The sequence below is a fragment of the Athene cunicularia genome, assembly GCF_003259725.1.
Source record: "Athene cunicularia isolate RWA chromosome 7 unlocalized genomic scaffold, athCun1 chr7_part1, whole genome shotgun sequence".
In the NCBI taxonomy this organism is placed as follows: Eukaryota; Metazoa; Chordata; class Aves; order Strigiformes; family Strigidae; genus Athene; species Athene cunicularia.
In genome coordinates this window covers 20,549,203-20,574,474 of record NW_020799107.1, presented here as the reverse complement: position 1 = coordinate 20,574,474, position 25,272 = coordinate 20,549,203, and the positions used below count along the sequence as shown (strand labels likewise).

General features: G+C 58.7%; 1 protein-coding gene across 1 annotated transcript in view; it reads right to left on the bottom strand.

Moving 5' to 3' along the window:
- Nucleotides 1-812: 812 nt before the first annotated feature.
- The window catches only part of NHEJ1 (non-homologous end joining factor 1), a 43,448-nt gene continuing 18,988 nt past the window's right edge, over nucleotides 813-25,272 (bottom strand). Inside the window, exons 6-8 of the mRNA XM_026852812.1 lie at nucleotides 1,638-1,755; nucleotides 1,285-1,388; nucleotides 813-997 (exon numbers count right to left, since the gene is read on the bottom strand). Of these exons, the coding sequence (XP_026708613.1) occupies nucleotides 917-997; nucleotides 1,285-1,388; nucleotides 1,638-1,755 (303 nt within the window). The 3' untranslated portion in view covers nucleotides 813-916. The remainder of the gene's footprint in view (nucleotides 998-1,284; nucleotides 1,389-1,637; nucleotides 1,756-25,272) is intronic.

Sequence of the window (25,272 nt, the reverse complement as noted above, 5' to 3'; positions counted from 1 at the left end):
GGATGGATGGATGGATGGATGGATGGATGAGGTCTGAAGGGGCAGAGGAGGTGCTTTGTGTCCAGGGAGCACCAGTAACTTGCTCCAGAGCTGCTCCCAGACCTGGGAGCTTTCAATCTGTTAGTGGCTTGGTTGTCCCCTGCTCCTGAGAAGCCAGAGCATGGATTAACCCCGTATCACCTGCCCACTAACCCTGGGGGAGCTGCCTGCACATGGAAGGTGCCCCTCAGCCACTCCACCCCTTTGCCAATCTGCTGCCCCAAGGGCTTCACCTGGCACGAGCACATGGTGTGTCCCCAGCATAGGACAAGGAGAACAAGGGCTCCATCCCCCCCAGCAATCTGTGACCCCTGTATCTGGGGGTCCTGTCATGCACACCTCACCCTGTGTACTGCTGCTCAGGGTGAGGCACAGCACAGGCTGGGAGCTGCGGTCCTGCCCCACAGCAATGAGCTGCTGTCACCTCCTCACCATCCAGAGCTGCTGCAAGCCCCTGCGACCGTAGGACTGGCCTGAGGGCGACCCGGCAGCACCAGGGGCTGCACCCCTGCCTGGGCCCAGGGGGGACAGAGCAGGAGGAGAGAGAATCTCACCCAGACACAGCCCTTTATTGCAAACCCACATGAGAGCAGCCAAACCCCACAGCCCTGCCAGAGCCCCGGGCTGTCCCACACCCACCCGGCAGCATCCATCCCACTCTCCCCAGGTCCAGCACTGGCTCCACCACGAGGCAGCCTGGGCAAGCTCTGCACCAGGGCAGAGGTAGAAAAAAGGTTCCTGAGACACTTTTGAAGAAAGGAGATGCCCCATCTCCCTGGCTGGAAACACCTCGGGAGGGCAGGGTCCATCAGGAAACGCAGGAGCAGAGGCAGAGGATGCATGGGTGTTCTGCACTGCCTCTCTTGGCAGCAACCTTTCAGCTGAAAAGCCCCTTCGCCTTCTTCGGTTTGGCTTTGGCCACAGGCAGCCGAAGCTTCTGAGCTGGGGATGAAGTTGGCTGGAAGCAAAGGGGAAGCAGTGCCAGTCATCCTCCGGGGTGTCACGCAGGATGGGTGCACATGTGCAAGACACTCCTGTCATGCCCGTAGGGGAGTGCAAACCACACACACATGTGCAACCACACGCTCCCCAGCCAGGATACATGGGGAAGGATGGGCTAGGAACCAAGTTGAACCCCCCAAGCCCATCCTGGAGGGGCATAGGGCTGGGATGTGAGGAGGGAAAGGAGGTGCAGGCCCCATCCTGCCATTGGTACAGAGAGGCTGTTTCTAGAGCTGCACTCACTGTGTTTCCCTCGCTGGAAGATGCTGTTTCATCCTCCTGGGATGGAGGTGGCGGATGGGGGTGCACTGTGGTTTCTGCAGCAGGTGCAGGGCCCTCGGTGTCCTCTGGTATCAGCAGAAAGAGATGCAATTTGGGATTGAGATGAGGGAGCACGGGGCAGTGCCCAAACCCACACCAGGACTAGAGCCTGAATGGGTGACCTCAGCCCATGGGGGGAAAAGCAAAGGGGGAGGCTGTTGCATGGGGTGATCTGTACCCGGACCCCCACTCCCCTTCTCCTGAGATGGGGGCTCAATCACTGGGAAGGCAGGTGTTTCATGCACTCCCCATCCCACAGCCACGGAGCTCCTCACCTGAGTGGTGCCGTTTCCGAGCCTGCTTGGCCTCCTGCTGCGTCACTGCTGTGTAGAGCTGCTGCAGAGCAGAGGCAAATGCCTGCCCTTCTCCCGCACCGCAGATCTGGGGCAGGCTCTGCGTGAGAGAGCAGAGGCACCATCACTCTGCCAGGAAATCACCTGCCAGGAGCCGGTTCCTGCCAGGACACCCTTCCACGGTGCCGCGGTGGGGCAGAGAAGGGGGGTGGTCCATCCCTCCGCACATTGGGTTCCCTCTGCTTCACCCCAGGGGAGGCGGCACAGCTTGTGGGGCCAGCCAGCTCTGGCACTGGGTTGGACATGGCCATGCGGGTGCGCGCGCACGCACACACACACACACACACACACACACACACACACACGTGTGCACATACCTGCACACCTGCTCCAGCCAGTGGGCTGCCTTCCCATTCAGAGGCAGATTGTGGAGGTTTGCAAGTCATTCATGAAATGTCTGAGATAAGATCACACAGGGGAAGGGCTGCAGCTTCCCTGGCTGGTGCACCACGGGTGGGGATGGGAAGCCCTGGCCTGCCACAACTGCCTCCAGCAATATCTATGGGGGCAGCACAAGCCATCCCCAGTGGCCCCATGGCAAGTGAGGGCAATGCGGTGGCAAGACAAGAGATGCCCAGGTTTGCTCCCAGGCTGCCAGAGCAGCTCCCATCGCTCTGCACACATTTTTTTCTCCATCCAAGTTTGACATAGGGGAAGCCCCACTCCTCCTGCCTGCACCCCCTGCCAGGGCTTGCGGGATGCCAGCTTCGCCCTCTGGGACACATCAATGCGCATGGGGGACCTTGGCTCTCACGACAGGGAGGTTGGCAGTCTGGGTAAGCCCCACGCACCACTGGGAACTTAACACAGAGCACAGCCAGAAAACAAACACATGCAGGGATGGAGAAACCTGTGTGCTCTGAAGGGGGTGGCTGCGTGGGGGTGTGTAGGGCATGGTATGGGTGCACATGTGCAGGTGAGTGTGAGTGTGTGTGTGTGCACGGGGGCTGTGTGTAGGTGAGCATGGCTCTGAGTGCTCGCATGGCTGGTTGTATGTGTCTGTGTGTGGGGGGGTGTGTGTGTCAAAGGTCTGCACTGATCTCTGCTCTGCTCCACACCAGACAGCAGGAGAACAAAGTGTAACAGATAAGGCTGGATTTAATCTGGGCCAGTGGAGCGGGGAGGGGATGGGGACACTCAGACCCACTCAAGGCCAGAGTGCAAAGCCTGGCCCCAGCTTCCCAGTGGCAGAAAGGGCGGGCTGAGCCCCCCTCGCTGCTCACCGCCAGACAGGGAGGGAGGGCAGGGCTGATGTTGGGATGGGTTGTCTGGTGCCCAGAAAGGAGCCTTCCCCACAGGTCTCATCCCTGGAACCACGGGCATGAAAGGCCCGTTAGCTGTAAGACATGCATGGCACTAACAGCTTTTTGGCCAGCTTCTGTGCAGGACCTCCTGTGTCCCTGCCCACTGCCACAGGAGGGAGTGATGCTCTGGTCCCAGCACCCTGCCAGCATCCCCTGGATTGCTTGCCACTGGGCAAACACACCTCTCAATGCCTTCTTGCCCAGCCTCCCCGCCATGAGCTGTACTGGCCTGTCATAAGGTCCCAGGGAGGAAGAGGGATGCTGAGCACCTCAGACACCCTGGGGATGCTCTTGCCCTGGGTGTCTCGCTTCACGGGGTCAGGGTTGCACCCAAGGTTGCAAAAGCAGCATCTGAGGCTGGGAAGGCAACTGCACTTCAAAGGCAAGAGAGGGACTAGCAACGGGTGGCCGACACAGCCCAGATCAAAGGCACAAGCTGGAGTCATAATTCAGAGAAAAGCAAACAGCAGCTTCCAGGATAGCCAGGAACAGTGGTGGAGTGAGCAAAGTGTACTAGATAGCACTGCGTGGGTCAATGCTCCGGCAGGGCAGGAGAGTCCCTTGCAGAGCCACCCAGCCGTGGGTGCCACTACCTTGCTGCCCACCCCCTCTCCCTGCCACCAAGGGGTCCCCAGGGAGTGCCAGGGCAACAGGCCAGGCTGTACACCCAGGCATAGGGTGCTGCCCACCCTCCTCTGCTCCAACCCAGCCATGGCGTGGGCTGCAGTGCAGGGTGGCACCTGGGACATGCCCCAAGCCCCGGGCCTGTCAGACTGCTCCTCTTCCCAGCATCCAAGTGAGGATCCGGGCAGGGCAGCTGCTCTCTTGGTGCTCAGCCCCAGCTGCCCAGAGCCAGAGCAGCATCCTCATGTCGTCCCTGGGGACAGAGCAATGCTGTGGAGTGCCCCCAAGCCTGCAACCACCACGTGTCCCTGGGACAGGCACAGATGCACCCACTGGGGTGGCATCCTGGGGAGATGCTGGGAGAAGGCTGCCTAGTGCCATCAGCCTGCCCCGGGAGGGATAGGCATCCGGGGTGGCACAGGAGTCTGCAGGTGCAGGGCAGCCACTACCCACGCCTCCAGGAAGGACTCAGCTCTGGCAAGCCCAGGATGGAATTTGGGAGTCACTGGCCACCTCCTGCCACTGCCCTTCCCGACGTCTCGAGTCCATGGGCTCAGAGCCATTGGGCTGCCAGCACTGGCCCACGTCGGGATGGGAGGGCGCACTTCACAGCCTCGGAGGGAAATGGGTTTATAACCAGATCTGGAAGCGTTTCCCTGCAGAGCCATGACTCAGCAGGGAGCTGAGCGTGCTGTGCCAGCCACCGGCCACCTGATGGCCCTGGAGGCTGAGAGGGACAAGGAGGTGTCCCCAGAAGGGGCTGGGTGGGGGACAAGCCCTGGGTACCAATGATTTTCCCCTTCCTCCTTGACCAACTGCCCCAGCACATCCCTGAGCTGAACCACGCTGCAGCTAACTTGTCCCCACTGCAACGTCAGCCCCAGCCTCTGATGACTTGTTTTTCTCTGATTATCGATCTCTGGGATAGACATGACACCCGAGATCCGGGGAGCGGCACGAGCAGAGAGCTGGCACCTGGGGGAGTTCTGGCCGAGTTGCCCCACGTGGCTCACCAGGCACCAGGGAGTGATGCCCGGGGAGCTGGCACAGCTTGCCCTGCATGTTATGACTACCTGGCCACAAGGCCAAGTGGGATGCCCGGTATCAGGAGTGACTCAAGGCTGCGGCAGCAGCACAGGAGGCTCTGCAGCACACCCTGAACTGCGATTAGCCCAGGCGGGGGGACTGCCTGGAAAATGGGGGCAGGCACCTGATCCTTCACCAGCAGCAAGCCGTGCTCACCGGCAGCGCCACAGTGGTGGGGAAGCTCACAGGGAGCTGGACTGCAGCCTTACCCAGTGCCCTCCATCCCGGGGCTATGGGGCTCTAACCCAGCATGGGGAGTCAGCAGAGCCAGTGGTTGGCACTGTCTCTCTCCCAGGCACCCTGCCTTCACCCACCCCAGCCCAGATTCCCTTCTCAAGAGGCCGTAAGAGACGGCAATTTGGATGTCCTCTTGCCAGCATGAGCAGGAGGTGAATGTCACCCAGCCCGGCACTGTGCCACCAATGCAGAAGCATCACCTTTCCCTGGGCTGGGCCCGGGTGGGGGGTTGCAGGCAGGCTGGACCATGCTGGGCCCCCATGCCAGTGCCAAGCACCAGAGTCTAAATCGGTCATGCTCAAAGCTGGGGACTGACCCTTTCATTATCACACCAGACGTTCGAAGCGGTTACCAACATTCTTTGCTACAAACCCCACATTCCTATTTTTTAATATATTTTTAACTGGAAAACAGAGCGAATGGGGCCTGTTTGGAAATTACAGCCTGGCTGCTGTGGCTTGTATGTCAGATCTGCCCACATTCCCGTGGCCAGCCTCAGCACATGCTCCACAGGGGCACACTTAATAATTCCTGCCGGGGCCGAGAGCCAAGGGGTGTGGGCCGGGGGGGGGCATGGCTTCCCCGGGCTTGCCCCGCCAGCAGGCTCTGCGGAAGCAGCGTGGTGGAGTGACAGCCCAGGAACGGCGCACTGGCTCTCTGGCAATGGGCATGGCCACCGCTGTGCTGGCATGGGTGAAGCCTGGCGATGCTGCAACAGCCTGCGGTGGGCAGAGGAAGGGCTCCCATGGCTGGGGCGTTCCTGTGCCGCATGGCCAGGCTGCCCTTGGCACTCTGTCCTGCCACAAGCTTTGGGCGTGCTCCTGGGAATGGGGCTGGCGTGGCTTGCTGGATGTGCACTGGGCATCTCTGCCCATGGTTGTGCCAGTGTCAGTTAGGCTGGGGAGGGATCCACCCTGGGGTCCAGGTAGATCAGCACTGATGTGTGCTAGCTGCTCACTCAGCCTCTGCCAACAGCGCCAGACCAAGGGATCCTATCAGGATCTGCCTGCGGGAGTATAGATATGGAGGGGATTGAAGTGCTCCCTTCCTTCCAGCTGGGATCAAGGACAGGGAAAGGGGCAGCTCATCCCCTCAGGATGGAGCAGAACACATCAGCCTGGCCTCCCGCCCCAGCTCCCTAGTGGAACAACGCCTCTCCCTGTGGACTGAGCTGCCCCACCCTGAGTTGGCTCCAGGCACCCCGAGCTGCCCCACATGGACCACCAATGCCCTTTCCCACCTCCTCCAGTCCTTGGATCTGTTCACACAGGCTCACCCCAGCCTGCAGCAGTCTCTGGGGCACTGTGTACCCCAGTGGCAGATGGCTAAGGGACCCGTGCTGAGCTCGAACTGTCCCCATCACCCCCTACCACACACAGCCCTGGGGACATGCAGAAGCGGCAGCTAGAGCTGATGGTGCTGCCAGCCCGCCCGTGGAGCAGGCAGGGGCAGGATGGCCAGGGCTTCCCAGGCAGGGAGCCAGGCTGAGCACACCTGGCAGGAAGCGGTGGTGCCGGCAGGGGAAGGCAGCCGGAGAGCTGCTGAGAGGTGAAGGGGTCACCCCGGGGAAGAGCGGGCGGTGAGGCCGGGACGGCCGAGCATCCCAGCCCGACCTAGCCCAGCCCAGCCCAGCACGGCACAGCACGGCACAGCACGGCACGGCACTCCTCCCAGCGCTGCTTCAGCCCTGCTGCGGGCAATGTTTTCCTTTCCCCCTGACTTTCAGGGCCTTTCCAGCGAGCAAATGTCAGGCGCATAAAGAGCAGCACTGTGAGCGGAAGATGGAGCGAGAATGCCTGCCCGCGTCCCTCCGCAAGTGCTGTCTCACACTTCATCAAGGCAGCCTTTGCAAGCGAGGCACCCGCTTAACAACCAGCAGTCTATGCTGGCCGGTGACCGCAGCAGCCCTGACGCTCAATACCCTTTTCTTTTCTCCTTGTGCTGTTTTCGTGGCTTGGGTTACAGCTTTTCTCGCAGACACTGAGCAGAGGGGCGCGGTGGTAGCAGGGGCTCTGCATTGTGCTGTCACCACGCTGGGGTGGATGTGGGTGTCCCCCCCACCATGCAGGGATGCTGGATGGCGGGGGAGGTGGTGTGTCTGACCCTGCCCTGCCCACCCACTGCTGCTTCCAGCTCCCAGAGATAAATCCCAGGGAAAGGAGGGTCAGTGGCAGCACAGGGGTAGGGCAGAAGGTTGCAGTATCTCCTCCCCAGACACTTGAGGACCAGCCCACGAGGAGCAGCCTGGAGCTTGGCAGAGGGCTGGTGGGGGTGAGGGACTGCAGCCCCCATTGAGAACCGTCCCTACCCCATCACACACATCCCACCACATTGCCCAACAAACCCATGGGCATTTGAGCTCTCCCACTGCCCAAGTGCCAACAAACTCCCTGAAAAGAGTGGGTCCAGCAGAGCAGCCCTTGTTACAGGCACCAGCCTTGCCTCCCTGCCTGGGCGACCCTGCAAGAAACTGGGCATGGCTGCCCGGGGGCTGCAGGGGGCTGCTGGTGGCACCTCCAGCTCCAGCCTGACCACTGGCACTTGCCCTCCTGTCCAGCAGCCTGTGAAGCAACAGCAGGAGAGCCTCCGGGGCACTGGCATTGGGTGTCAGTCTGGCAAGAGAGCTGGGCAAGGAGGATGCCCTGAAAAGCATCAAGTCCCAGCATGCCAGGACTTGTGAAGACTTGCTGCTGGCTTCCAGAAAAGCAGAGCCACAGGCTGATGGCACCTACAGGCATCACTTCTGGCAGCCTAGCCCACCAACCAACATGGGGTGCCTTCTCCAGGGGCCAGTGCAGGCAGCAGAGGGCCTGGGCAAGTCCAGCAGCAGAAGACATGGACACCTGGTGGCAGAGTCCCTGCTGTTCCAGGGGGACAGCTCAGGGACCCCTCTTCTCTGAGAGGAAGCTGGGTGGCTCACACTGCCTTGTTATTGTAGGGTGGCTCGGTGAATATGGACGCATCACCCAGGCTTATTATTGTAGGGTTCTTCCGCAAAGTGTGCCAGCTCATGCGGGTTTATTATTGTCTGTCCAGGAAAGCTGGACACATCGCACTGGTTTGTTATTGTAGGGTTGCTCAGGAAGGCCAGCCAGCTCATCCCAGCTTGTTATTATTGCACAGGGCTCGTGGGGGGCTGGCCGGGAAACTTCCTGCAAAGTGGGGTGACGGAAAGGGAGCCACACCTGCTGAATCACAAGGATGCTGTGTGGTGATAAGGAACAGTGAGGGGTGGGATCCAGCACCCCAGCTCCACCCAGCGAGGACAGGCCACTCATTCATGGGTACAAACACTCACGGCTCCCCTGGGACCCATGGGGCAGCAGGGCTGGAGGAGGCAGCAGGAACCTGTGTCAGGGCTGGGAACTGGAAGAGCAGTCTACAGACCCCTTGAGAAGTGAAATCTGGGGGTGACAGGGGGATGCCCCTAGAAATGCTGCACCCATCATGTCCCTAAACCTGGCATACAAGAGATTAGCTGAGCTAACAGGGCCCAGAGCGGAAGCTGGGGCTGAGCCAGGCAGGATTAGGGGCTTTGGGGGGAATCTGGGTGCGTTCAGGATCAGGCTGAGCAGGAGACAGTGGCCACTCCACCCCAGCAGCTTTGCAGTTCCTCCTACAGGCAGGTGCAGCCGGAGGGGCAGCCCCTGGGGACGCTGCCCCATCATCACCCGAAACTGCAGCAGGAAGCATTGCTGTGTGGGACAGGGGGGCAGCAGGGCTAGCTCAGGCAGCTCCCCAGGCACATGGCCCTTTCTGGGTTGGGTCTGACATGCCCCAGCGGCCCTGGCACCGCTGCTGGCACAGCCACTGAGTCACCGTCACTTCTCCTTGCCCTGCAACAGCCAGTGTTTCCCAGTCCCAGCAGCCTGCCGGGGTCCCTGCAGGCAGTGCCCAGCTGTGTCAGTGCCCCGGTGTCCCCCCGGCAGTGCCGGTGCCCAGGTGTACCACAGGCGGTGCCGGTGCCCAGGTGTCCCACAGGCAGTGCCCAGCTGCTCAGTGCAGATGTTGGTCCTTGGCCAGGCAACAGGATTGAATGTCAGGCGAGCTCTCCGTGCACAGCAGCAGCGGCAGGAGGCCAGGCTGCCCTGCGAGCACACAGCCCCTTCATTCATGGCAAAAAATAGCCCCCCGGGGTGTGGTCCAGCCTGGAAAAGCCCCCTCCAGCCCTGGCCAGCCCATGTTTATTCAGTAGGGGGGGGGACGCGCTGCCCTCCCCCTCCCCGCTGGCCCTGTGCACCATCTCCCTGCCAGAGCGGCTGCTCTTGGACACGGTTCCCCAGGTTCCCCCCAGCCAAAACACACAGGCTGAGGCGGGGGGATGGCAAACCCCTAAAAAGTGCTGGGTTTGTCTCCGGGAGGAGCAGCCCCCGGTGATGTCATGAGAGTTTGCGAGTGGCCACATGAAAGCGACTCGCTGCCCAGGAAATCCACAGGTCCATGCTCCGCCAGACAAGCCAGCGATTCTTCAGTGGGCTGGGAAAGAAACCTCGGGGAGCCTGAGCCAAGCCTGTCCGTGCCCCGGGGACAGAGAAACTGCCCAGCCCCATGTCCCCCCAAGGTTCCCAACCCTGCTTCACAGTTCCCAACAGCACTTCCATTTCCATGGTAATCCATCAGGCTGGGAGCAGCAGGTGATTTAGGGCCAGGGAGTGCTGCTACCAGATAATGGGGATGCAGCACGGCAGGGGATTCTCTTTCTTGAGGGATTATGCTGGGGACAGCTGGGAACACACAGACGCAGCCTACCCCAGCCCCCTCCCCAAGAGCCAGCAGTAATCTCGTCCCACTCCAGTGGGCACTGCAGACAAGGACTCTGAAACTGAATCCACTGCCCAGGGCCTCCCGTCCCCATTTCCCATGGGCACAGGACACAGTGGCTGAAGCGATGGGGAGGCTCTGCCCTCCTTCTCCTCCCTGTTCAGGAAACACCCCTGGGCTCCCATCCAAGCCCAGAGCCCAAGATCTGCACCCTAATCTGCCCTACATGTCCCAGCCCCACCATGGGGCAACAGAGCTGCCTCCCCTGCCCCATCACCTGCTGCAGCCCAGAAGGAACCAAGTGGCAAGTGAAGATCAGGGCGGTTTTGACTTTGTGCCCCCAGCGCCTACCATGCACCATTTGGGGAGGTTCCAAGCATCCAGCCCATCCACCTGCAACCTGCCCATGGAGACACTCTCCTATTCTACTTGCTTCATCTCCTGCCACACAGGTGCAAGGTGGCAAGACCTCTTTGCAACCCTAAAAGTGTCTGGGGGCCAGTTTGTACCCCAGGCTGGTGCCACAGCACATGGGGATACTTGGCTAGGAAATCCTCCATGGAGCAAGGGGCATGGTGCTGGGGTCTTCACAGCACGGTGCTGGGGCAGCTGGCTTGTTGGGGCCAGTTGAGCTGTAACAAAGGACCCTGTGACTGAGACCCTGCTGCCCTCAGCAGACAGAGACTCTTTGCAAAGGGCCGGCTTCCAAGCAGACCAGACCCTGGGACATCTAGGATGTGGGACATCTCCATCCTGCTGGTACCCAAATCTGTCCATGACAGCACTGGGCTCACAAAGGGGACAGGGACAGCAGAGAGGAGACAGGAGCTTCCAGGGTCAGCCAAAGGCTCACAGAGGCTGTTCCCTCTCCCCACTGGGACCAGGGTGGGATGTTTGCTCCCACTGTCTCTGTCCTGGCAAAGAGAGTGGATTCAGTCTCTGGGACTGTCAATCAGGCACCTTTCACCAGAGCTAAAAATGCACTCTCAGAAGGAAAACAAAATAAAAACACAAAACAAAACAGAGAGGTGAAAAATTCCTTGACATTTCTCTCCTGCAAGTCCCCAGGGCCAGCAGAGAGGCGAGAGCCCCCAGAGTTTGTCAAGCAAACACTTTCACACCCTCGGCCGCGCTCGGCACGCTGCCGCTGGAATGCCAAATATATATTTAAGCCCTGCTCATCAAAGAAGTCTGTTCGGAGTTGGTCTCGGGCAACGTGCATGTGGGTTTGGCCCAGAGAGAAAACCAGAGACGCTGAGAACATTTCTTGGGGATGGGAGACAGCTCGCACACACACACACCCACATACACACACGTGCGTGAGATAAATGACAACCTTCAAGGTCATATGGCTGTAAGGTCGCGGGCTGGGCACGAGATACCTGCCCGCTGCAGCACTCACCCTTATCAGCTCCTGTCGCACCACGGGGTGGGGATGTTTAGGCTGGAGGGAGGCCAGCAGCCATTCTGCATTCCAGCGCACTATAAACTTTGTCAAAGCTAAATGAGCTCAGCCAACAAAGCCGGGATCCGGGCAGACGAGCAGGAAACGACACTCTGGGAGAGGACAAGCTTACAGGGACACAAAGGGCTGCCTGAGGCTGTGCACCCCGTGAGGAGGTGATGAGTACCCTCATCCTGGGCACAGCACCATGGGAGGTGCAGATACAGCATTCCTGCAAGGCCAGGGTTGGTGCTTGTCAGGGTGCCATAGCATCCCTGACCACTGCACGGATCCTGCTCTGCCTCCCCCCAGCACCAGCTGCAGCGGGCTGGTAGCCCCAGCCCTCCCACAGGACATCGCTGCTCATCTGCTGCCAAACCACCCCCAGCCCCTTGCCTGGGGGAGCCAAGGGCAGGGGACTGCTGGCTCCATCTGCCCCACAGCTCCTCCTCCCAGTCACAGATTTGTTGGAACGAGCTGTCTGGGCACAGCAAGGAGCTCTTTGGGATCAGGACTGCAGGCAGCAAAGGAGCCTTTCTGTATGGACCACTCCTGTTGCTCAGCTTCCTCCCTTAGGAACATCCCCTTGGTTTCCTGCAGCCCAGGGACTAATGCCCATCTCACGGACCACATCAGAGTCAGAGAGATAGTGGAGTCTCTGCCTTTCTCGTCTTCTGTATGGGGTTTGCTCCCAGCCATGGCAGTCCATGACATTTGCAGAACGCTGGTGCTGGCTGCAGGTCAAGATGCTCCTGCTCCATCTCTGACGACAGGTCTGGGAGCTGCCACACCTGGGCTGGAGGGCAGGGCAGGAGCTCCATCTACAGAGATGATGGGCCAGGCTTTCCCCCCTCTGTCATTGCTTCAGCCAGGAGCAAAGAGGTTTTAGCCTAAATCTTGTGCCTAATCCCAGCTGACATTGCTGCAGGTCGGGGTCTGGCCAGGGGCTGGAGCTGGCCAGGGCAGGAGACATCACGGTCACGAGCAAAGAGAGCACATCGGTGCTGTGAAATCAGGCATTACGCGCCTGTCGCCCACGGCAGGACCAGCCCATCAGGCTGCCAGGGAGCCACTCTAGTTACAGCAGGGGTAATCCCAGCACTGGTGGGGCCTCACCCTGCACAGCCGTGCCCCCCAAACCGGGTTCATCTCCAGGTGAGGGGAGGGATTGCAGGGCCATGGGTTGGATTTCAGGCACCTGCTGCTAATAAAACACTCTGTCAGGGCACCTTCGCCCTCTCAGCCCTTGGAGAGAGGGATGGGGTCCTTGCAGTGCCACCTGGAGGGGCACAGAGGACTGGAGGAGCTGGGAGCCATGTCCCCGACCCTGCCCCACGCTGCACCCCTCCACCCGGGCGAGAAGACCTCTCCTTGCTGCTGTAGCCCCTCCATCTCTGTCCTGCCCGGTTCAGCCTGAGTCGCCCCTCATTTTCAAGGGCAGGGATCCCAGCCTGTGCCAGAAGCATGATGGTCCGAGCCCTGCTGTTCCCCTGTGGACAATGAGGAGTGAAGAACTCCCCAGATCCAACAACCACTACTTTTTCCAGCCCCCTGCCCACTCGTCACACCACTCTCTCCATTTGGGCTTGTCTTGCTCCGAAGGGTTCACCCACCCCCTGCCACATCCAGACATCAAAACCATGCCCTTTGGCTAAATACAGGGTTTTTTAAAAGCCTCACCATTTTCATCCCTATTTTTCTAAGTGTTTTCTTCCATGCAGCGCTACCTATCATCATCAGCACTGAAAAACAAGGTACCCAAGGTGCCTGCGTGCAGCTCCCCGATGCTCATGTCAAACCTCTTCTGTTTGCAGTCACTCTCCTGGACCACCATCACCTTCCAGTCTGAAAATTCGTTTATCTTGAACCTTATCTGTAATAACATGCTCCAATAGATTGTCTCCTATCCAGTGCCAAGCTAGAAAATCCTTGTCCATAACTTAAACCACTGCCATCCCCATGGCTCTGCTCTTTGCCAGCCTTAAAGACATCAGAGGGCTCAGCAAACCAGAGCATGATGGCTCCTGCCCCTGCTCCCCATTGCCAGATGCCAGCTTTTGGTGGGGCTGCTGGCTGGCTGGGGGGCCAATTTCCAGAGCTACTGGGGTGCTGTGGAGGGCTTTCTTCCTCCACAGCCAGGTCTTTCTGCAGCCTCAGGGAAATGGGGGACCTCTACAGCCCCCCCTGCACTGCAATCAGCTGCCATCATCTCAAAATACGAGCCTGTCACTGGCAGACACAATAGTGATACTTGGGGAGGCGTTTCTTTGCTCTCCAACTACCCCAGCTCCTCTAGCACACCCAAACCAGGGGGAGCAGGATGCCCCCCAGTCCCCTGCCTCCAGGACCCAAGGCTGGGAAAGAACCTCTCCAAACACCTGGAAAATCAAAAGGCAGCTCTCAAAGTAAACATCAGGAGCCAAGGCAGGGACTGAGCTGCTCCTCTCCCTGCCCAGGCTGGATCCTGGAGCTGGTACTCACAGCCCACTGCCTCCTGCCAGGCTGCACATCTGCAGCCTCCACCCGCGCAGGGGAGCAGGAATCAATTACAGAGCTGGCAAAGGCAGGGCTGCTCTGGGGCTGGCGAGCGGCACCGGCTCCAGCGGCTGCAGAGCACGTGGCACAGCACCGGAGGCAGCCCGCTGGCCAGCCCCGTGCCTGGGCTGAGCTCAGATGTGCCACTGGCTCATGGGGAAGAAGCAGGGGAACCACTTGAAAGCCATGGCATGAAAGTGCTGGTAAACCAGGGCCACTCCTCTGCTCATCTGGCTCCACGCACTATTTATAGTACTCCGGGTGCCCATCCCAGGGGATTTCAACCCCTGGGGTGCAGACTTCTGCAAAGCCAGCTTTCTTCTCTGCTGTGAAGCTCCCTGGGCCCCCAGCAAGGTCTGTGAAAGGTTCCAGATAGCTAAGATGCTCTAGGGTGGGCTGTCCCAGCTGGGTTTAGGATCCAGCCAGCCACAGGGGCTCATGACATGGCCATATCAACCTGCACTGGAGGGACCAGCCTGCATGCAGCACCCTCAGACAACCAGCATGTACAGCAGGAATGTATGGACAAGCCCCACCACTTCGGTCTGGAGACAAGGTGAGACCCAGCCAAGCCATGGTCACTCCTTGGAGATCCTCCATCAGTAATCCCAGGTGTCTGTGGACAGGTCTTGGGGGGGAGATGTCCCTGCTCTCTTCAGCTGCAAAGGAAGGGCTGGGTGGAAAGGCTGTGGGGAGGCTCCCCTCAAGCTTGTAGACTGATTTCCTTGTTGCATGGGAGGGTGTCAGGCCTTGGCTCTGTGTCTCAGCACCTAGCACCTCCTGGGCATTTGCAAGGGCCTCTTGAGTCACTGCAGGCAGAGGAGAGCTTAGCTTGCACTGGTGAAACATGATTCTGCCAGCCCACACCTCATGGGGACTGCTGGAGGGCTTTGGGGAAGGTGAGCAGCAAGGAAGAGCAGCAGTGCCATGCCTTCAGCATCTCCTGAAGTGCTGGCCTCACATCGTCTGCTCCTGCCAAGCAGCACATGCAGGCACAGTTCTGTGCCCAGCCCCAGCTCAGCCAGCTGCAGCATGGCAAGAGCAAGCCACTGGGAGGGATGTCAGCATCCCCCATGATGTGGCTGAGGGGGGTCACAGCTGTCAGCCACCACAAAGCAGACCCCTCTGACAGTCTCTGCAGCACAGACACCCACTGCTTGGAGTCCCACGGCCAGGACAACCACTGCAGTGATGGTGGCAGCTGGGAGACGAGCCAGACAAACACCAGAGCACGGATGAGGACCCGAGCACCGGGGAGAGCAAATGTAACCTTCTCCCCATGCCTCTCACCGCCTGAGCAGAGGTGCAGGGTCTCCCAGTGTCTCCCAAGGGCTGCAGGGTGAGGATGCTGCCTGCCCAACCCCAAGCTGTGATGACCCCTGGAGCAGAGGGGTAGGACCGCGCAGACTGGGACCAGATGGCTGCTGCTGGTGCTTCTCCAGCCACCAGCCAAGGAACTAAATTTATTTCAGCAATATGTGGGCAGCGGGGGGGACTGGGGGGCTCCTCCAGCCCATTTTCCCCATGCACAGCACACGTCCCACTGCCCTCCTTGGTGCTGGTGTGGCCGACCCAGCCCCAAAACCAATGACGGGAACAGAGCTCTTCTGGACTGTCTCTTTGGCACCCACGTGTCCTGATGACTGGCCCCGAGCGGACCCAAGTCCTTCCTCCGCCGACCACAGAGGGGAAAGTTTCCAAATTAACAAACTAAAACTGGCAACAAGGTGCCCATGGCAGGAACTTTTTAAACTGGCCATTAAAGTTTATAAGTTAGACGGGCACCAGGAGTGAGCGGCAGAGCTGCAGGAAAACAGCCGCCCCTCCTTGCGCAGCCTAACCACGGCTGTCCCCAAAGCCGCAGGGCTGACGTCACGGCATGACTTCACCTCCATCACCCACTGCCTGGCCGGCCCCAGCCCCGTGTTTACCCCTGCCTGTCCCCACCGCTGTCCCTCGCAGCCCGCTTTTCCCTTTGAGGTCAGCCGGCAGCCCCGGGGCCTGGCGAGGAAGAGGAAAAGAGCAGAGAGAAGGAAACCAAACCTCAGTGCCCACAAGGCAGGCTGCAAAACATGGAGCCCCAGCGGCCGTGCTGCGGGGACAGTGGGCTCCCGCCTCTCCCCTAGCTGCATTGTCCTCTTCCTATCCCCAAGCTGCTGGGAAAACTCCAGCGGCCAGGGCTGTGCCCACTGTTATTCTCCTGTTTTCCCACAGACAGCATATTCTGTGCCCTCAGCCAGATGGGCTGGGGGAGGGTATCAGACCCGACCTGGTGTCCTATCCTGCCCAGGATACTGGGATGCACTGTGGGTACCTGAGAGGACCCAGTCTCTGTCCCAGAGGGTGAGATGCTATGGGGTGGGTGAGATGCACAGTCTGTCCCCAAGCCCCTCTGGGAACATATGGCCAGAGCTGAGGTAAAGCACAGTTCAGGGTTTCATCTAGGATTGCTTTGGGACTAGCAGACACAGAAACCTCAGGTGCCTGGGTGCAGAGTGAGGCAGCGCCATTCCCCTCTCCCCTGCCAGCACAGGGGCGCTTTGGCTCTAGACCTCGCAAAGAAGAGCCACCAGCCCAGTGAGATGTTGCAGGTGTGTGTGTGAGGCAGGCTTGCTTTGCATGGTGGGTTGGGAGAGCGAACAGGGAGAGATAAAACTCCATGGGTAGTGATACTGGAAGAGCCCTAGAAGAGACACCATGGTTGTTTTCGGAGTGACTGTGCACGGGGACCAGTGCAGAGCCTTATGCAAAGCCAGCACTGCATGCTGGAACCAGCCTGAACAACGAGCTCAGCTCAGAGATGCACACTGCCAGAACATGGGTGAGAGCCACAAAAGCCACATGGGTTCAGGAGGGGCAAGGCTGGGGGCTGTGTGGCCGCAGAGCTGCCTGCAGCAAGCCCAGAGCACCGGTCAGAACAGGCTGGGAAAGCCGCTGTCCCCATCGACTGCTGTTCAGAGCCTCACAGGACACATTTTGCCCGCTGTCACCTCCCAGAGAGGTCTGTGGGTTGCATTTATAGACTTGGCCACAGACCCTGGTCCTTGTCCTCTGAACCGCACAGCGCTGCCCCTGCATCTGGAGCACCTCCAGGAGTGGGGAGCTGCACCGACCCCCTCTGCGCCCCAGTGGGTTGGTGCACACATGCGAGCCGCTCGCACGCCTCCCTACGAACATCGATCAATGAGGAAGAGCACAGTCACACACACACACACACAAACAGGGCAGCCTCTGCAAACAACTGCTTGTTAAGTTAAAATTAAACTCTCTACAAATATTGACCTTTGGAGGGGATACAAACTCTGCCGATATATTTACCAGCTTTATAAATGGGCCTGACCACAGTGCCCTATATGCTGAGCTGGAGGAGACAAGGGCTACGGAGGTGCCCAAATGAGGTGTATCCCTCCCTCCCCAAATGGGTCCCTCCTTGGACAACGCCACTCTGTCCCCCACCCTTCCCAAAGTCCCCTCTCCAGCCTGAAGGAGGATGAATGGTGGGCATGAGGATGAGCTGGATCCACTTTTCTCTCTCAACTCATGGTTTCTCAGGGGAGCAGCCAGAAGCTCAAGAACAGCCCTGGGGCACCTAGAGGAAGTTCTTGTCCCCTCTGAGCTTGTGAAATTGGTCCAGCAGAGCAGTCCTGAAGATGCCCCTCCTCTTCCGAACCTTCCAAACCTCTGCATTGACCAAAGCTTGGCACTGTCTGGCAGGAGTACCCAGTGCCAAACCCCAGCTGCTGAGTGTTGGGCAGGCTGCTCTGTTCACAAGTCCATGACTCCTCAGAGTGCCTGGCACATCCTGGGGTGTTTTCATCTCTCGAGAGGGACCCAGAGCTTAGGGCTTGGTCCTCTGTCTGTGAAGGCTTTGAGAGCTGCAGAAACACCAGCAGCCAAGGGGGAAAAGAACACATGGTGACAGAAGTGATGTGAAGAGAAGGTGCAGCACTGCTCCGTGGGGGGGAGTCACCCCTTTTGAACCCATCAGAGCTCCCAGAAGGGGCCAGCATGCCCAGCTGAACATACTGGGGCATGCAGTGGGACTTGGAAAATACTTAGGGCAAGGCGTTTCCCCAAAGATGGCTAAACCAGCTCAGCTGTCATGGGAGAAGAGGCAAGATCTTCCCAGATCCTACGCCTAGGGTAAAGTAGAGGAGAGAATTTGGAATAAAGGGTGGCTTTTGCAGGCAAACAGGGTGGCACAAGGAGGTAAGAACATTTCTCAATGATATTAAACTCTTCAGGGCAGTCAGAAAAACTGCTGAGTGCAAAAGTTGCTGTTGAATAGTCAGGCAATGAAGAAGGCATGAAAACAGTGCTGATAAATGCAGCACAAAGAATGTGGGGAACAGCTCTGGCTATGCAGTGCATGACGCAGGGATGACATCCCTGTGTTAATGCAAGGGAAACACATCAGCCCGGGGCTCAGAAAGAGAGGAGAGGACCCTGCACATCCTGAGGAGACCAGGATGAGACAAGAGTGACAGGGCTGTCGCTGCCCCTCAGTCCTTGGCCAAAGAGGATGAGAGGGCATCAGGCACAGAGTCTGGCTGAGCATGCACCAGCAGGCAGCAGTGCTCAGCATGCAAGAATGATGATGGAGGGTGGATTTAGGAGGTGACCCTGAGGAGCTGAGCATGCAAACCCAAGGCTGCTCATAGCCGGGAGCGGGGTGCAAATAGGGTGTGCACTCAACAAGGGCAGCTCCTGTGCCAAGAGCAGTGCGTGCACTGGCCGGGCGGTGGGAGGGAGGCTTGTACCCATGCTGGCTGCCCAGTCCCTGGCCCCAGGGATGCAGGGAGGAGAGCACAACACATACAGCAGGGGATGCCCAAGTTCCAGCTCTTGGAAATACTGAATAGAGTCTTATTCAGGCTGATGTAAAACACTGTTAAAACACACAAAAATCCTTTGAGTAATGGGCGAGCGGGAAAGAGGCATCTATAATTAACAGTAACTGTTCGAGACGGTCGCTGCCCAGAGACGTGTACTGTGCAAAACCACTTGAAAAGGCCTCGTCTGAAAGGCGAAGCCTGGGGTTTTTCAAGAAGCCCGTCATGTAACGATCCTGGCCCTTCCAAAATAATTCTGCCATATTAAAAAAACCCAAAACCTCAGCTTAATCGCCCTGCAGCACTGGGACTGGTGAGCTCTGAGAAGAGGGAAAGGGAAGCACAACCGGCTTCCAATTAGAGCCTCGTTAGAAAGGAAAGCTGGGGAGCTATTAGAGAGTGGGCCAGGAGTGAGTTGAGCTGAGCTGAGCCAGCTGCCTGGAGACCCACTGCAGGAGGGGTGTCCCCACCAGCCCTGCCCCTTCTCCCCGCTTGGTGGGTGCTCTGGGACCCCAAGGATGGCATGGTCGCAGCTGTGCATGCTTGCCATGAGCAGATGGAGAAGGTGTTGCTGCAGTCACATACCCAAAAGCCCCCTGGGAAGTCCTGGGCCTACACATGGCAAGGTTTGGGGATGCTCATGGAGCTGTGCAAGAACTGCTGGGGATGGGAGAAAGGGGAATTGGGACTAAAAGGATGCTGCAGCTGGAGAGGGGAAGTGAAATGGGTCTGTGGGCTTCACTGCCTCCTCACACCCTCAGAGAAACAGAGCTGGACCAGAGACTGCCCCAGTCTGTGTGTCCCTGTGACACAGAATGGGGCTCCTGGCTCTGCCAAGCCCTGGGTTGCAGCTGTTGGGGGAAAGGACAGTCCTGCTGTGAGCACGTCCATCCTCCTGCCCCACATACACACCTTGCCACCTTTCCTGGCACCCCAGCTCCCCGTCCCCTCCCATGCAGACCAGTGTCTCCCAGTGTGCCTGAAGCCTAAGGGTGGCTCGTGCAGTGGCTACAGCCAGCCATTGAAGCACCAGAGCCCAGCCAGGTTGGTGTGAGTGCCAGGGCGTCATCTCCCACAGCACAGGTTCAACATCCACCCCAGAATGTTTGCTTTATCAGCTCTGGCTTTAATTGTGCCTGCCAGCCCTGCCTGCCTGGGCCAGGGCACCGGGCACTCGCTTGCCTGCAGCCTGGCTCAGGGGCCGGCCAGGCGGGAGGCACGCTGCCTGGAGCAGCCTCCCCTTCCCATCCCACAGCCTGGGACCCATCCAACACAAAGTTAATTTCTAACCATGGGTAACCACCAGTGCCCGAGTTGGGATGATTTATCCCCTATCTGCCTGAGCCGGATTTATGAGCCACACATCCCCTAGGCTGCGATAAAGGCCATGTCTGTGCTCCTCCATTCACCCCCCCTTCCCATAGCCCCTCCGTATGGACTTGCTGCCCCCCCGCCCCATTTACAAGCCTTCCCCCAGCGCGGAAACCTGACAGCCCACAGAAGAACAGTAAACAGCACAGAAAATAGCACAAGCTGGAGGCCAAGGAGAGACACGCTGGCCAGGGAAGCCACAAATGGTTCCTGCTTTTGGGACCTGTTCACAGAAACAGAGTGGGATGTACCCTGAGCTCCCACCAGCCTTCAAAAGGGGAGAGGGGAGCTGCTATTAATAGCCAAGCCAAGGCACTGCCACTGCCATGCTGGGGATGGCCAAGCAGCAGGGAGCAGTCCCTATGGCATTGGCTGGAAGCAGCACTGGGTGGGAGTGGGCACTTGCCCTACAAATGGGAATTCACATGCAAGGTGAAAAATTCCTTGGCCCATCAGTCCAGCGTGAAACCAGGAGAACCAGGAACCCAAAGCACCTACCCTCATAGGTGCTGCTATGTTTGTCCCCAACAAGAAGCACTGGGCAGGGGGTACTAAGGGAGGGCTCATCCCTGCACCTGCTTGCCCCAGTCCATCCTCCCCTGCAGACTCTGCTTAGCAGCCCAGCACCTGGGCATGATGTCACGGGCATGCCCCAGATTTGCGCTTCAGGCTGCTCCAGGGTCTGACCTCGGTGGTGATGAAGGCATGTGTCACCTGGCTTCTTTTTAAACAAGGTCTGATGCTTCTTCCCCTGTGCTGGGAACATGATCAGCCCCTGAGCAGTGCTGGGTGCTACTGCAGTGCTGGCAGCCTCTGCAGCATGCCAAAATGTGTGGAGAGCTGTATGATCTCCTGGATCCGTTTTCTGCCCATCCACCAGCCAGGGGCTGCTTTGCCAGAGGTCAGACAGATGGCATCTCCCCTTGTACCACTGAGGGCTTCCAGTCCCCGCAGCCAGCCAGATGCACAGTCCAACAGGCAGGCAAATGGGCCAAATCCTGGCAATCTGGCCATACAGATTGTGGTCCTGAGCTGCACTGAGCAGCCCAGCGCAAAGCAGCCCCTCTGCCAGTGGCAGGCAGCTGGGGAGGGAGCAAGGGGCAGCAGTGACAGCGCTGGGGTTTGTAGGATGAGGCTACAGCAGCATCCCAGCTCCTGAAGCAGGCACCGCCAGCCCCTCGCTGTCCCCCTGCCCTCTGCAGCGCTGATAGCGGCAGCCCCGGCAAGGGAGAGAAGAGAGCCTTGTTCTGGGGCCAAGACTAAGGCGATTCAGTGCTCCACTCCCCTGAGGTTTCTCAGGTGAAACCTGGCTCTGTAATGGCTGTGTCTGTAAAACGTATGGAAATGCCCATAAAACCTGTATCAAATGCTATATGGATATATATGGATATATGGAGAGAACTATGAAATTAGGAGCATGCGGGGAATTGGGGCAGGACGGCTCCCTCCGAGCCGTAAAAACACACAAGTGAAAGGCAGGGGAGGCAGGAGCGCCGGGAGCTGGGCAGACAGGCCGGCACGGCCAGGAGCCAGGGGAAGGGCACCCCGGCTCCACACTGTATGGCTCTGCTGAGACTCGTGACCATAGAAAGCCTCTGGGATGGAGGGACCTCTCCATGAGGCAGCATGGGACAGATCCCTGTGAAGGGCTGGGGAAGCCTCATCAGGGCTCCCCAGCAGTCTGAACCCTTACTGTGGGCAGGGGCAGGGGGTCTGGCTGTGGGAAGACTCCAGCAGTACCCCTGAACCAGAAGAAGCTTGAAGATGAGCTGCCAAAGTGGTGAGTGGGAGGCTGGAGAGGGGACATGCACAAAGCTGTGGATGAACAGCAGCTCACTGTGGTATCAATGTCTGAGAGTTGCTGGGAGCCTAAAGCAAGGGATGAGAGCACAGGGGAGAGGTGCAGGGGCAGTAGTCCCAATTGGGAAAAAGAACTGTCACCAGCTGAGTGTGGCAGAGCAGCCGATGGCAGCCCCAGAGATGTACCGATCTGTATGTCCCTTCAGGGATGTCCTGTCCCCAAGAGCTAGTGCAAGAAGATAGCAGGGCATCATCTAGAGTGAGTGGCTTCTGGTTTTACTCCAAGAGCACACACCAGATGCAAAGCACGTGTGCAGCCTGAAACACACAGCACTCCTGACACAGGCGCTCAGCATAAGGAACTCTTGGTGGGTCTCCACCTGCCTACTGCGCTTCACGCTCTCGTCTGCAAGGGTACTGATGTGAGGACACAGGCAAATGGACAGGCTGAGGAGCAAGCAGAGCCTTGCTGCCAACAGCATCCCGTCATATATACTTGCCATGAGCCAGCTGAGCCCCCATGATCCTATACAGCAGATTCGCCTTTTCTTGCAATCCCATCACTTCAAGAGCTGAGGTTTTAGGAAAATCTCTAATATCAACAGGTTTTTCAGCAAAATCATAAATGAATAGGCAAACAGAGGGCCTTTGCCAAGGAGTAAGCAATAAATTATCAGAGAGGAGGTCAGCCATTGCAGTTTGTTGTCACCACTGATGCTGTTTTCTTCCTGCACCACGCTGGGCAGCTCCCAATTAGCTCCAGTCCTTTGTGCCTTGCCCCAGCAGGGGCTGGGGAGTTGGAACCCCACACCCAGTCCTCTGCTGCTGCCAGCAAAGGCTTTCATTCCTTGTAGCCATCCTAAAGCAGAAAATAGGCCCAGAACCCCCAAATTTGGAGCTTAGCCCCACTCATTTTCCCTAATCCACTTGCCATGAGAGTGCTGAGCATGGAGGGACCCATGCTGCAGGGAAAAGCAGAGCAGGATCCAGCCCCAGGCACATCCCTGCTCCAAACCCACATGGGGCTGATGCTGTGGTGATGGGGGAAAGCTCCTTGGCGGCAGTGACAGCCCCTGCGTGGCTCCCTGCTGTGCTGCTAATTAGGGTGAAAGCACAATGCTGGTACAAGCCCCACAGCCCAGAAGCATTCCTGCCTCAGACAGAGGCTGCAGCCAGGGTGACACAGAAATGCAGTGCCCGGGATGCAGAGAGGCAGTGCTGTGGTTGCAAAGATACAAAGGTGGGATGCAGAAATGCAGTGCCAGGATCTGCAGCCCCATGCAGCTGGCAGCTGACCAGAGACAGGACACCATTTGCCATGTCCCTGTCAAATGACAGTGCATGGCGTGTCCCCAAACCCACCAGCACAGAGCCAGCTGCCGTATCCAGCCAGGCAGGGGCAGGGGACTGGGCCCAGCTACAGGCAGGGAGCATGCTGCCCTCTCTGCTCACCCCTGTCCCCTTCTGCTTGTGGGTGTGACAACCAGGAAAGGTCACAGCCCTGCACAGTATGGGTGCAGGGCAAGGTTTTGTGCTTCTGGGGTGCAAGGGCAATAGCATTACACAAGGGAGTGACAGTGCTGAGCTGTCCTGGGGGCTGGGGGGACAGCTTGGAGAGCCTCGACCACCTCTGTGCAGCTCTGACACCCAGGGCACCCATTTTGCAGCAGTGTGGCAATGATGGGGAATCAAATGCCTCCAGACTGTCTTCTTTGGGCTTCAAGCCCCTGGTGCTGGGGTTGGGAGTGGGTTTGGCTTGTCCTATAAATAAATGCAGGAGATGGGGCAGTTAGGTGGCCATGCAGGGAGACATCAGCAGCAAATCAGAGGGACAGAGAGAGGGAGAGGGATGGAGGGGATGGAATAGAGCATTACAGGTGGTGGAGGTACCTGAGACCCTCCTGGCACTCTGCTCTGCATCACCAGGCTCACTCTGCCCAAGGGTTTCCAGAGGCACTGGGAAGCTTTTGGGGACCGGTTTAGGGGGTGCTCCCCCAAGGCAGAGGTGCCAGGGAGGGACAGGGCTGCAGGGGTTGGAGGCTGTGCGAGGCTGCAAGGGAGAGCAGGGACACTAGAGGATCCTTATTTACAGATGCTACCCATGTGTCTGCACAGCTCTGAGCTCAACTGGGTGGCCACAAAAAGGGGCAGCACCCAGGGAGGGTCAGTCCCTGAATCCCCACAGCTCATCCTGCACCAGCAACCATGGCCCTGTCTCAGCCCTGGCTGGTGGCAGGCTGGCACCTTCCTGGGCACCACGCTGCCAAGCAGGTGAAAAACACACAGGGGCTGTGCAGTCGAGGGATGCTACATGAATATGGATGAGGCTGAGTGGGCTCATGAATATTAATGCCCATTGCGGCTTTCAGGAATATCAATGTGGCACGAAGATCTAATATTACTCTTGGCCACGCAAATGCAGTGATATCCTCAAGTCAACCCTGCCAGGAACATGCCAGGCATGCCATGTCCCATGGGGTGGCATGCCTGTCCCCAGCCCATGTCTCCAGGCTCTGTGCCCCAGCTCTCCAGCGGCCCTGTGGGGACTGGGATTGGAGCCCTGCTCTCTCCGCAACCCCCAGGTCCCAAAATGCAGGGAGCAAGAGCCAGGCAGGCAGGGAGCCAACTGCTCTGCGACCATGGCACCTGCACCGTGCCAGGCATGTGTGGCTGCAGTGCCCCGGGAGCCCCTGAGAGATACTGCCTGGGGAGCAAGGGAGAGCATGGGGCTGGCACACCCCGCAGCTGGGGAAAATTGCACTGACTGGCTCCAGGCCCTCTGGGCAAGGAGCAGCCCAAGCTGGCAGGGTCTCCATGGGTCACTGATGCTTTAAAAAGCATCACTGATAAAGGTTACAGAGCTAGAGGGAGGATTACACAGGGAGCTGGGGGTGCCTGAGCATCTTTCCAGACATGCCACCGGAAGGGTCCAGGGGAGAGAAGGGCAGGCAGGGCCCGAAGAGGCATGGGGACGGCAGGTGGGATGTGATCGCACTTGGGACACACACCTCTTGCCTGTCCTTGGGCAGGATGGGACCTGGGGAGCAGCTGTCCTGGGGCTTCCCAAGGACCCCAGGGCCAGAGAGTTCCCGGGCCAAGACCTGTGGAACAACCATGCTGAGGGCCATGGGGACCTAGGGGTGCTCCCTAAAACCCATCTTTCATTCCTCTGGCCTGATATCCATATGCATCTCCCCCCAGCAGCCACAGGTCCCAGGACCACAGGACATATATGAGCCAAGCACTGCTACCAGCAGGGACATGACTGGGACAGATTTTAAGGGTGTAAGCCTTTTGACTTGGCAGAGCATCCCCTCAGCATTCCCCCCCAGCTGTGGGATGGAGGGTGCTCTGGGCCACCTGCATCCTCTTGGCAAGGCTGTCAGCCCCGGGGCCAGCACAGCCATCCCTGGGCACGGTGGCAGGCTCCTGCGCTCGGCCGGTGCAGTGCGAGGTCACACCCAGGCCTGTGAACCCGGGCAGGCACAGCGGAGACCTTCTAGTCACACAATTACTATATTATGTAGCACTAATAAAAAAAAAAAAAAAAAGGGGGGGGGGGG